Below are 12,500 nucleotides of genomic sequence, written 5' to 3'. Positions count from 1 at the left end.
ACACAGGTACAATATTACAACACACCAAAAGCTGCCCAATAAACCATTAGTAAACTGCTACTCACCTATTGTCACTCATCGTGAGCACCACCTAATGTTAATGTTGTTTTTGAACAATCAACTGTTTTATTGAAATAGGTTTTATGTAAAAATATTGTTAGCGATCTGAACAAAGATTCGATGATAAATTCCACCCGCTAGTTGCATCATTATGATCTGCAGGTGTACCTGTTCCATCATTTAGCTGTTACCCGATGATGATCCGGTGAAAGTATGTTGTTCTGCCAATGATGATCATTGATTGATGGTGCTGTGCCCTTCCATAAAAGGGCAGGCATTTGTAATTTGGCCAAGGGAAAGGCATACAACCACTTACTCTTTATGAAACACATTGTGAGAAGATCTTGAACATCCATCAACAAATGTTAACACCAGATTTACGTCCATCCGAGGGGAGATGCGCTTTGCGATGCGTGCCGATAAATTACCAATCCGACATTTTAGAGTCATTTGGAGAACCAACCCCAGACTCGAGAGCTCAAAGACATACGAGAAAATGATGAGGACTTAATGAATGCTTCTGTCGTTATAAATAAAAATCACACCATCGCAAGCAAATGCTCATGTCTTTAAATGTATCCTCTGGGCTCTGTTTCGAAGCTGAAAGCCTTTGTTGTGGTAAAAGCCTAATTTCTTCATTTTCTCCATGTCGCTGTTATAGGAAATCTCTTTAATTTTAAAGCATTGAAATAGGTTTTGTACATTTAGTGGGCTACCTCGTGTTTCATAAAGGTATATTTGTGCAATTCTTGTAAAGATGGATATTGATTATGATCAGTGGTGTGTGGAACTTATCGATTCATCTTATCAAGTGTCGACAATAAATGTCTACATTAAAAACAAGTGAAATTGTTTTGCCTGAAATAATACTGTAGTATTACATTCCATTATTTGTATCAATTCTCATTTCTACTTCTTCTTATTCTTCTTCTTCTTCCTTTTCTGTTATCCAGAACACACACAGTCTCTCCTTTTTTAATTCGTCTTTTTTTCTGCTATCCAAGCACATTTGCTATAATGAAGTGAAAAGTTTCAACACGAAGGTAAATTCACCAAACAACAAAACTAAACCACCATCCACACTCTTGGCAGAGCATCGAAGCACTCATGACAAGTGAATGCGACAATTATCCTTGCACACTACTCCATCTCAGGATACGGACACTTGCAATGAGCATCCATGGGAATGAAACCCACACCAGTGCGGGGATTATAACAAGGATATTTTGCTACTCCACCACCATGCTACACTTAAGGTGAAGGAGGCAATTCCAAATATTGTCCAAAGTGATGTCAGAAATTGCATTGGGCTTGCAAAGACTTCACTGCATCACTGTGATACATGCAATAAGGTCTACTACTCAATAATAATAATAATCATGATAATAATAATAATAATAATAATAATAATAATAATAATAATGTCCTCAAAGTCTACTACGACTCCTTTAAAAGCTCCAACATTTCCTTGCTAATTTGTAGGGTCACCCAGGAAACGTTTTTGACCAAAGCATTGATGAACTGCCTGGTCAGGCCTGACCTTCGAATGAAGATTATTTGGCCAGGAATTTGTAACCTGTTCAAAGTTCTTGCGATAACTCACCTCTTTGCTAAAGACACCGTGGGATCTTTAATATTCACCAATTAATGCGAGCAGACGAAACACCGAGCTTATAAACGTCCATCCAATGGATGGTGACTTTGAGATGCAATTCCCAGCCTGTGAAACACCAATCCCGCAGTTTATAATCGCGTTGGGAATTAAATGCAGATTACATAGCTCAAAGGTAAGTGTCTTTCGCATTTTTACCTCGGAAATATCCGGTTGAATTGACGGGCCATCTTCAGAGGGAAGTGTTAGAAGGGAACCCTTACACCCCTACTACACTCTCTGTACGTCCCTCTTTTCTCCTTTTCCCTTAAAACCTAAGAATCCCAAAACTTATATCCACCACCCCCACAGCAATCCTGTCCTCATCTTACTCTCTTCTTTCTGAACCATTCTCCATTCTTCAATTTTCTTATTCTCCTGCTCTACACAATCACACCACACTCTTCTTTGTCTTTGTAATATGGATGTGGTCCGTCATCCGATACGCTTTGCTGAGGAACCTTGAAAATCTTGAAAGGGAAAGGAAGTTTTTTTTTGGAACTTTCAATTACTCTGTGCTGCCATGTCGATTTAAAAAAAAAATAGATTCATGTATTTGTGAAACTTCCATCATGTATTATTCTGCACCTCTTGCTTGGACAAAGTGATAATGGGGAGGGGTTCTTTCCTTAATCCTCCTTCAAAATGCATGGAAGTATGTTTTATTCAAAAAATACCCATGTACCTATATTACCTACAAAAATACCGTTAAAGAACATAGTTAAGGGAATAAAATAAAAAAATGCAACGAAATTCAGAAAAATAATGGGAAAGTTTAATCTTCAACAATGGTTAGGGAACAATTTTTTTGCAGGAATTTGTTTCTCATTTCAGGCTCTGATATTTTCATGCTTACGGATGACAAGAGTATATTTATCTGATGCAAAACTATTTGTTGACTCAATTTGCAGGCATGAATAAGTTGGACAGAATTTACTGGGAGATATTATTACTTCTGCTACCGAAGGTGGACGGAGGTTATGTTTGTACCCCTGTCTGTTTGTTTGTTTGTTTTGGCTGTGAGCAGGATATCTCAAAAAGTTCAGGACGGATTCAGACGAAATTTGGTGGACAGGTTGGGTGTGTGACAAGGACGAATTGATTCGATTTTGGTGAAGATCTGAATCGAGATACAGATCCGCAAATCTTTTAAGTGATTCTTTACCACTGAGAGATGGGGCCAAAAACGATTTGTAGCACGGCATCTCAAAAGGTTATGAACGGATTATGACAAAACTTGGTGGATGACTTGGGTAATTGACAAGAGCAAGCCAATTGGATTGTGGTTCAGGTCTGGATGCAGATCCGGCCGATCAGTGGGATATAAAACGTAAACTGTTCAGCCTGGCAGAGGTATGCGCTGTCTCGGGTGCCGGTCTCGTTACCCTCGCGAAAGGAGAAGGAATTGCGTTTGGGTCCGTTTGTTTGTCCGCACAGAACGTTCGTGTTTTTCTCTGCAACTGATTGTTGAATTGAGACGAAATTTTCACCTTGGGTGCAACTACTCATGTATAATGTTGTGATCATAATTATGAGGTCATATGTTATGTGGTGTGGCAGCCATGTTGGAAAAACGGAAGAATTTGGACTTCTGTATCTCTGAAACTGCTTGAAGGAAAGAATTTAAACTTGGCACATGGCAAGTACTCCTCATGGGGAATAAGTGATTTTTTTATGACGTCGTAGGTCCCTTCGTTATGACGTCATAATTGTATATGTAGGATGCAACATCTGATCAGTATGAAAAATTTTGAGGGTCATCGAGGGATAAAATGGTCCATAGAAAAAAAATTGGATGACATCATCAGTCAAGTGATTTGGCAGCCATATTGTTTAAAAAAACAAAAACCTTCAAAACCTTCTTCTCTCAAGTGGCTGAACAGATCGAGGCGAAATTTTACACGTGTGACGCCTATCCATGAGAAACAAAAGGTTCACACATATGATGTCATAGGTCACATGAGTTGGCAGCCATCTTGGATTTACCCTAAAACTTACAAAAAAATCTTCTTCTACTGCACCTATTTGGTCTTCCATTTGATTTGAATTGAATTTATTTTAATTCCATTCCGAATTAAATTGAATAATAATTAAAAACGTCATGGGTCAGGATCAAGTGTCCTATCAAAGTGGGGTTGTATATAAGTGGGACGTCTTGAAACCCGGTCATTACTGCCAGCAGTTATAATGTGGAAGTTCAAATTTTGTATCTTATTAATTACGTAACACACCAGTACATAAACACTACACAAAATACACCACACAAAACAAGTTCTGCTGAGGGTCTGCAATTTCCGATTGCTCTTTCTCGTAAAATGCTGTATTAGGTTGGAAACTAAAAAAATACTACATTGAAGAGTCATTTTCATGGTGACGGGGATGGGGATGTTATCAGCAGATATCTTTTACATTGAGTTTACTACTTTTTCTTGCAATGGCCCCAATGATTTCCAGCTTCTGGTAGGTTTAGCCAAGAGCGTTTTTGGCCCAAGTCTTTCACGAACGAAGTGACGAGGCCTGGCGTTCGACTGAGGTTGGCAAGTATTTGTAACTTGTAATTTGTTCAGACTGCTGATGACAACTAACCTACTCTTTGCTTAAAGACACAGAGTGCGATCATTAATATCCACAAACAACTGACTGGTCCTGGCAGATGTGTCCTCTGGTTTAATGTCCTTCTGATGGAGGTGCAGCACTGACAGGATGGCCGAGGGGTACGCTGACTCGCCTCTTAGCCATATAGCCTGGGTTTGAATGTCAACCCAGCTATAAACTGTCACACAGGTGTTTCACAGGCAGGGTGATTGATCATTGTGTGTGTCGTCCCTCATATGGAAGTTAAACTGGAATCCTATCTACCAGCATTAGTTGGTGGACTTTAAAGATCCCATGGTGCCCTATGCAAAGAGTAGGCAAGCTATCGCCGGCACCCTGACCAAATTCCAAATTCCTGAACCAGCAGAGGGCATTGCATCTGCAGCACGGACTTCTTATAATAACCTGGACCAGCAACGGCCTCTGTCGACTGAAGTCAGAGGTCGACTGAAGTCGCCATGTTGCGTTGCCAATCCAAATTCACAGATTGAAGATATTAATCTGTGCCGAATTTCTTGCTGGAAACAACATTTTTGTACAGCTTAATAAGAAGAACAGGATTTTCATTTCACTAACAACAGTCTCCGCCGCCCATTATCACTACCAAGCTAATATAAGCTCTGCAGCACGAATCAATAAGGTGAGTGAGTACGAGGTGTCACAATTCTCATGAATGATTATCATATCATATGTCATATGATCTGATGATAATCAATGTAATGTGTATAGCTAACCCCCAATGGCCTATAATATTTGTATTATTATAGGCCATAAGGTGGTAGCTTTCAGCTACCCCCTATAATAATAGGCCTTATGGCCAATAATTAATAATATATTGACCAATCATCAAAACATTGAACAGACATCGGACAACCTTTTTAAATATGATCTATAATCTACAGACAAACTTATGGCCTCCTATTAATATGTGTATATTATAGAGGGTAGCTTTCTGTAGTAGGTTGAAGCATATTGAACCAGTAACCAGTCTCATTAATGTTTTCATGATTGATCAATATATTATAGGCCATAGTGGGTAGCTTAAAGCTACCCCCTATGTGAGTAGCTTAAAGCTACCCTGTATGGCCTATAATATATTGATCAATCATGAAAACATTGAACAGACATTGGACAACCTTAATAAACATGATCTATAATCTGCACACTAATGAGACTGGTTTAATATGCATTGACCTCTAGAAGATGACGATCAACTATTATAATCTCAGTGGGTTGAAACATAAGATATGTCGAAACCTAGGAGAAACACTTCAATGAAAATGGTTAGTAAACTATTGATGTGAAAATAGGATCAGTTTGCTGAATTTTTTTCCTGATGGGTTTATCTTTCAATCCAGTGTTCATGGTTCGAACAACATGGTGGAGACGAATCTTTGTATAGCACTCACAGATGTGCTGTATGAGAGAAAATACATGATTACAGTCTGCCTCCGTCTCAAACTTGTGATCACTAAGTGAGTCAAATGCACTCGATCCTACTTCTGCCAACACTGATGCAGAGATTGCAGATTTCAGGTTAGTATCACGAGGAATCTTGCCATTTGTCACCGCTAGCATTCTCTTAACACATTTCTCAGTGGCTTCACATACTTGAACAACGCTTGATGATGGAACGGTAAGGCCACCCCTTGTTTTAACAGCAATCAGCCTATAGGCAGGTAAATTGACATTATCATTCTGCGTGAGAGCCAGCAAGCAATCTTGACATTTGAGTGTCCGCTTTACCATCCTAACCACATATCCTGCAATATAGGTTACAACTGACTCCAGCAACACAGAAAGTTTGTTAAATGGTGGAATATCGAGTTCACGAAGAGTTCACTACAAAGTAATGTCACACCGGGCGTTGGTGTAAAGTGTTCCCTTCTCTGCGCCTGGCACCATTGTCTGCACAACTTTTCATCCTTCGGGAATCTGGAGAAAAAAGATCTGAATGACGTTTTCGATTATTGGCATTTGAAGGGATGGAAGGATGGGTACTACAATTGGGGTCAGTGGAGGTAGATTTCCGATATCAAGATAGATACGACCCCCTAACCCTAAGGCGCGTAGGAAGCAAAATGATTTTGGGGGTAACATCGGGTTAGGTGGACCGCGGAGCCAGGACCCTCAGAATAGGGAGGGCCTGTGCCCCCAAATGGACAAATATTGTGAGCTACCCACCCAACTATTTACGCAGCCACGGCAGTCGATGGGGTGAATGAATCTCCGGAAAAAAAATTGAATTGTTGACGCCTGGAAAACTCATTTCTGGCGTATTCCTGGATAATATCGTTTTTTTACGTTTTCTTTCAAATTATCGACTGTACTCTGCCATCATTTAGATTGTTATACTGGCGTTTAGCGTTTAAATTGTAACTTCTTAAAATAACTCTAAAAATAGATTGATGATTGAAAGAGAAAAAAAAACATCAATAATCGCATTCTTACCGATGAAAGGTGCATGTGGAGCTCTTCCCAGACTTATTATTGCATCTGAACGCCACGCACTGTGGCATTTTTACGTTTACCGGTTCAAAATACTGGCAAAATAGTTAAAACTCTTAATGCGTCTAGAGGTTTTTTGAATTGTGCACGACTAGCGAGTGGCAACGCAACATGGCCGCTGAGCCATTTCCGGTGACTTCAGTTCTCACTGCTGCGAGTAGATGGCATTGCTGGTCCAGGTTATTATAAGAAGTCCGTGATCTGTAGCATACCCCACCCTCAGGCAATAACGCTACACCGAAGCCTTGTGCTACATACAAACAAAGAAGATGGACAATGCACAAATCGATGCCTCATCTTGCATGAGAAACACCAGGATAACAGTTTATAGGTGGATGGAGATTCGAACCCTGGCTCGATATCTCAGAAACGAGTGTGCACACCTGAAATAGGCTATCCAGCCAGATCTTGCACCTGCTTGGTCCAGTCTTCAAAATCTGAGTCTTGCGTACCACACTCTGTTACTGAGCGTCAATGCTACCAAAACAGTTTCTTGTCAAGAGTTACACTTGGTCGTATGCTATTGTCTTCCCAGCAGGAGTTATGGCAGGAATTTGGAATTTGGTGATAGCTCTCCTTCTCTTCATGAAGACATCGTGGGATCGTTAACATCAACCAACTAATGCCGGTTGATAGGATTCCCGTTTAACATCCATCCAAGGGATGGCACACACATTGATGGATCACCCTGCCTGTGAAACACCGGTATGACAGTTTATAGCTGGGTCGGGATTCGAACCCAGGCTAGCTGGACAGCTTAGAGGCGTGTTTACATACTTTTAGGCCATCCTGCCAGCCCAGGTCGAGCCCGCACATTCAGTGGTGTGGTGGTGATTTCAGTGGTGCAAGGAGAATGATGGAGCACATGGAGATACAATGACTCAGTACTGCAAGTACTGCACAATAAAACCTGTATATTAAAATAGTTTATGAACGAAAGCTTAACTGGGGAGGGGTAAGCGACTCTCAGGCCACCCTGGACTTGCCTGAAAACGAACTCTAGTTTTGTAATGCAAGACGTTCAAAAAGTTCTCGAAACGAGTTGCCCAAATCGACGAAGACATGCCACTGGTTTTTATTTTTTTCAAGATAACGATATGTAATAATTTTAAAATGTACAAACATTACTTACTAATGTGCAGGTTTTTTTTTTTTAACTTGCGTACACATTTCGTCACACTTTATTGTTTTTTCTTGGACTCTTTTGAGCATCTCGCTTATGTAACTTAAAAAAAAACTGCCCAGGTATGCACACCTTGGCTCACCAAATGCAAAAACAACAACTTTCTGCAATTATTTGATTCAGACTTCAATTCTTGCCAATGAAATGCTCGACAATTTAAAAAGGTGTAACAGTGAATACAGTTTTATATTTCAACATGATAAATGTTAGGCCTACTTGGAAACCTTGAGCCATACATTTCCCTCGATAAATCCAGATACGAAGGAAAACATTCAGTATTTTTTATTGGACCATCACTTCAAGAGAGTAATTGTAGATGGGTTGAGCCAACAGATACATTTAAAGTCTCTCTGAGAGCTTTCATGAGACAGGTGGTCAGAATTTATAACATATCCAGGGTCTCGGCACTACTTGAAACGACAGGTCTTCGACATGAACCAGTGCTTGAAAGTAGAGGATGCATATCCTTTTAACGGTAAAAGGAAAGCGTGACCCGAGATGCGGAACACTGGTGCGCACAACCTCAAAGCATTGTAAAATCTGCTTTTAAAAGAATCCCGACATTGATTAAAATCAGGCAATTCACATTTGCACGCACGAGGTAAAAATTCAGGCAATTTGGTAAAATTAAGGTTTAATCAGGTTTAAATAGCATTGTGTAGGTAGATGCTTAGAACAATCAATGGGGAGAGAGGTAGGTACAGGAACATCGGCGGGAAAAGTAGGCAGAGCTCGGGACTGGTTTGTGTGATGTGGATGTTGTGTGCATGTTATGCTCTTTGGATATTGGGATACAGCACAATACTTAAAAAATAATTCTGACAATTCACGTTTTAAACAAATTGTTGAGAAGGATGGTGTCTTGTTTGTTTTACTTATTCTTACCTTCCCTGCATCATTCCTCACCCCTCATCTTATTTCTACAATCTGCTCCCCCCTCCCCCACCATTTCCACCACCCCCCCCACCCCACCCCAAAACTACCTTGTTACCTCCACCACCGAAGGTGGGTTTAGGTTATGTTTTCACCCCTGTGTCTGTCTGTTCGATGTTTGCGAAATCGAAGATTCGCAAGTGTTGCATTTTGCTTGGTCTGGTCTGTGATTCTGTCGGTCTGTTTGCTTGTGCCTCTGTTTCTCTGTATGTCAATCTCCTCCAGGTCACAATTTTAAGCTGATCTTCACGAAACTTCGCCAAATGGCAGAGTTGGCCGTAAGCAAGAAGCCTATCGAGTTTGAGGTCAAAAGATCAACATAGGTCGAAGGTCAACAACATTTTCAAATTTCTAAAATCATCAATTTCCATCCGATTGACTTGAAATTTGAAGAGGATTTGCATATCAGGTCACTGAGTTCAACCAACCAATTATTTTTGAGGTCAACATCGGACAAAAGGTCAGCAGAGATCAAAGGGCAACAACAGGTACAATCTCTAAAATCCTCAATTTTCATCCCATTGACTTGAAATTTTCAGAGGATTTATATTTCAGGTCACTGAATTCAATGACCTAATATTTTTGAGGGCAACATCGACCAAAACATCAATAAAGGGCAAAAGTCAACAACTTTGGAGATATTTCTAAAAGCCTCTATTTTCATTCGATTTCATTGAAATTTGAAAAGGATTTGCATATCAGATCACTTATTTCAACCACCAATTATTTTTAAGGTCAAATTTGTTTCAGGGATTTCACAAGTATTGTGCTCTGCAGGACATCTTTCCTGTTATTTGCAAAATCGAAGATTTTTCATGTATATTGGTGAGTCAAATGTGTTATTCTGTCAGTCTGTTTGTCAATTGCCAACAGGTCACACTTTTAAACCGATCTTCACGAAACTTCACCACATGGTAGAGTTTGTCATTAAACAAGAAGCCTATTGTTTTGAGGTCAAAAGGTCAACATGGGCCAAAGGTCAACAAATATGTCAAATTTCTAAAATCCTCAATTTTCATCTGATTGACAAGAAATTTGAATTCGATTTTCATATCAGCTGAGTTCAACCACCAATTATTTTTTTGAGGTCAACAAAGGCTAAAGGACAACAACTTCAGTGAGATTTCTTAATTCCTCAATTTTCATCCGATTAACATGAAATTTGAAGAGGATTTATATTTCATGTCACTGAACTCAAGCAGCCATTTATTTTTGAGGTCAACATGGGCAAAAAGGACAACATAGGCCGAATTTCTAAAATTGTCAATTTTCATCCGATTGATTTGAAATTTGAAGAGGATTTATATTTCAGGTCATTGAATTCAACCACCAATTATTTTTGAGGTCAAATTTGTTTTGTGGATTTTGCAAGTGTCGTGCTCTGCATGACGTCTTTTTATTGTCTGTTAGTTGCCGGAATCCTTCGGATTTCGGCAATTATGTTGGTCGGTTGTGTGTGTCATTCTGTGTGTCTGTCTGTCTGTCTGTTTGTGTGTTTGTTTTCCCTGTAGCAGCCACACCATTTCAGCGATCATGACCAAACTGGGTACAGACGTTGACCATGGCCCAACTTAGACACTCGTCGTTTTTGGTGAATCTCGGTCAAAGGTCAAGATCGAGGTCACCGAAAAACCGAAATTCTTATTTTCGCAATAACGTCTGCTAAAATGGTCGTATCGACTTTAAACCAAATCCAAAATGTGCATCTTCCAATACTGCATCCAACCATATGTCTCATTGGGGTGTCACACCAACTCCCTTCTTCGCGGTCGGGGGTCGAATGTCAGGGGGGTCGAGTTAAAACTTTCAAATTGCGATAAAAACGCCATTTCAAGTCCGATTGACTTCCAAGTTATGATCATGACCAAACTAAGTGATATAACTCATTAAACAGTAGCACTATCGACTTATTAGAACCAAATTGATTTCCAGGTTTTTGTTTTTTCAGAGATCATGGAGTTATGACAAAGTTATTCCAGCAATTCCTTGCTCAACAAACAATTTCATATGTTAGTTTGTGCACAGGATATCTCAAAAAGTTGTGGACAGGTTCGGTGTGTGATAAGGACGAACTGATTATATTTTGGTGAAGATTCGGATCTGGATACTAGAATTTTTATAAGTGATTCTTCACCATTGAGAGATGGGGCCAAAAACACAAAAACTGCATAGCAATAAAAGCATGATATTTCAAAAAGTGGTAAATGGATAATATGACCAAACTTCTTGGTGGATGAGCTGGTTCAATGACAAGAACAAGTCGATTAGATTTTGGTTCAAGTCAGCAGATCCAGCCTAAGTCAGTGGGAAACAAAACGTGAACTGTTCAGCCTGGTGGAGGTATTCGCTCTACCGAGTGCCGTTCTAGTTTCGACCGTGTTGCAAGGATGCGTTGACGGAACAGGCATGATGGGCTGAACGACCTCACCATGCGTCTGGGATTCCTTGTGTGTCTAAGTATACTTGCGAGTTGGGATTAGATAATGTTGCAATGAAAAGAAAGAAATGGATACACGTTTCCCTTAATTGTGAGTGCAATTTGTCAAATTAATGAATAATAAGGTGGGGTCGCAGCGCGAGAGCGGTCTTATGGGGTGGGGGGGGGGGGGGACAGTGTTGCTTGTGATGCGAGCTGGTTATCCGTTTCTGCTTGGGCTGCCCCTCGAGGCTGGGTTGTTTATCAGTAACGCGAGGATCGGTTTCATTTAAGCTTCGTGATCAATACGCAATAAAGTGCCGGCGCGATAGAGTCGGCCATGGGTGCTCCATCAAGTTCCGAGACAATGGCGGAGTTGTAGGGTGCCCCAATGGAACAAAAAAGATGAGATGCTTCGCGGGGTTCCACTTTGGCGAAGAGGAACAAGACCTCGAGTGCGTAAAGTGTACCGAAGTGTCGCGAGTTACGACCCTTAGCTTATTCTAAACAACTTGTATATTTTCAAGTGAATTGGTAATTATAGACGGAGGGCGAACCGTGTTACAAAACAATCCGAACGCCCTTGATGCCCAAGAGTTCTGATCACAGCTCATGGATGTGAGTACCGTGTGGTTACCATCCGTAGCCCTTTCGGAGCAGAGACCGTATCCGTGTTCATTCCATTAAACACATCATGATGCGATTGATAAATCTCGATTGACACAATGCAGGCAATTGAACGGCAATGGATGCGGATTGATTTATGAGAGTTATAAAGACACGATCGTCCGAAGGTCGAGGGGGTGAACGAGCGAACCCGGTTCTCGGGTTATGGCTGAACGCGTGAACTGCTTGAAGACACCTCTCCTCCTCTCCTACTCCCCTCCTCCCTCACACCACCTCCTCTACCCACTGCACACGGTCACGGTCACGGACGCTAAGTGTTGAGCGCGGTGGGAATCCATCGGGGAGAACGCAGACAAGAATCAGTTGGACGAGACGGACGCTGGTTAGAGGGACAACCGGGAAGTGTGTCCGTGCTCGGACTCACCGTGCGCTGTGGACGGGGTGGCGCAAGGCGCGAGGACAAGGCAGCCGAGCAGCAGGACACGCGGCGGGAATGGGAGTCGCGCAGCCCGCATATCCCACCGGGC

General features: G+C 41.0%; 1 protein-coding gene across 1 annotated transcript in view; it reads right to left on the bottom strand.

Moving 5' to 3' along the window:
• The window catches only part of LOC147024664 (protein sidekick-2-like), a 656,949-nt gene that overhangs the window by 644,339 nt on the left and 110 nt on the right, over positions 1 to 12,500 (bottom strand). Inside the window, exon 1 of the mRNA XM_085884787.1 lies at positions 12,398 to 12,500. This exon is cut by the window's right edge and continues 110 nt beyond it. Within this exon, the coding sequence (XP_085740913.1) occupies positions 12,398 to 12,488 (91 nt within the window). The 5' untranslated portion in view covers positions 12,489 to 12,500. The remainder of the gene's footprint in view (positions 1 to 12,397) is intronic.

This window comes from Eptatretus burgeri, chromosome 6 (assembly GCF_056783735.1).
Source record: "Eptatretus burgeri isolate ZD-2024b chromosome 6, Ebu_testis_v1, whole genome shotgun sequence".
Classification (NCBI taxonomy): Eukaryota; Metazoa; Chordata; class Myxini; order Myxiniformes; family Myxinidae; genus Eptatretus; species Eptatretus burgeri.
Note: the sequence above shows the minus strand (reverse complement) of the source record. Positions and strands in the feature narration are given on the sequence as shown.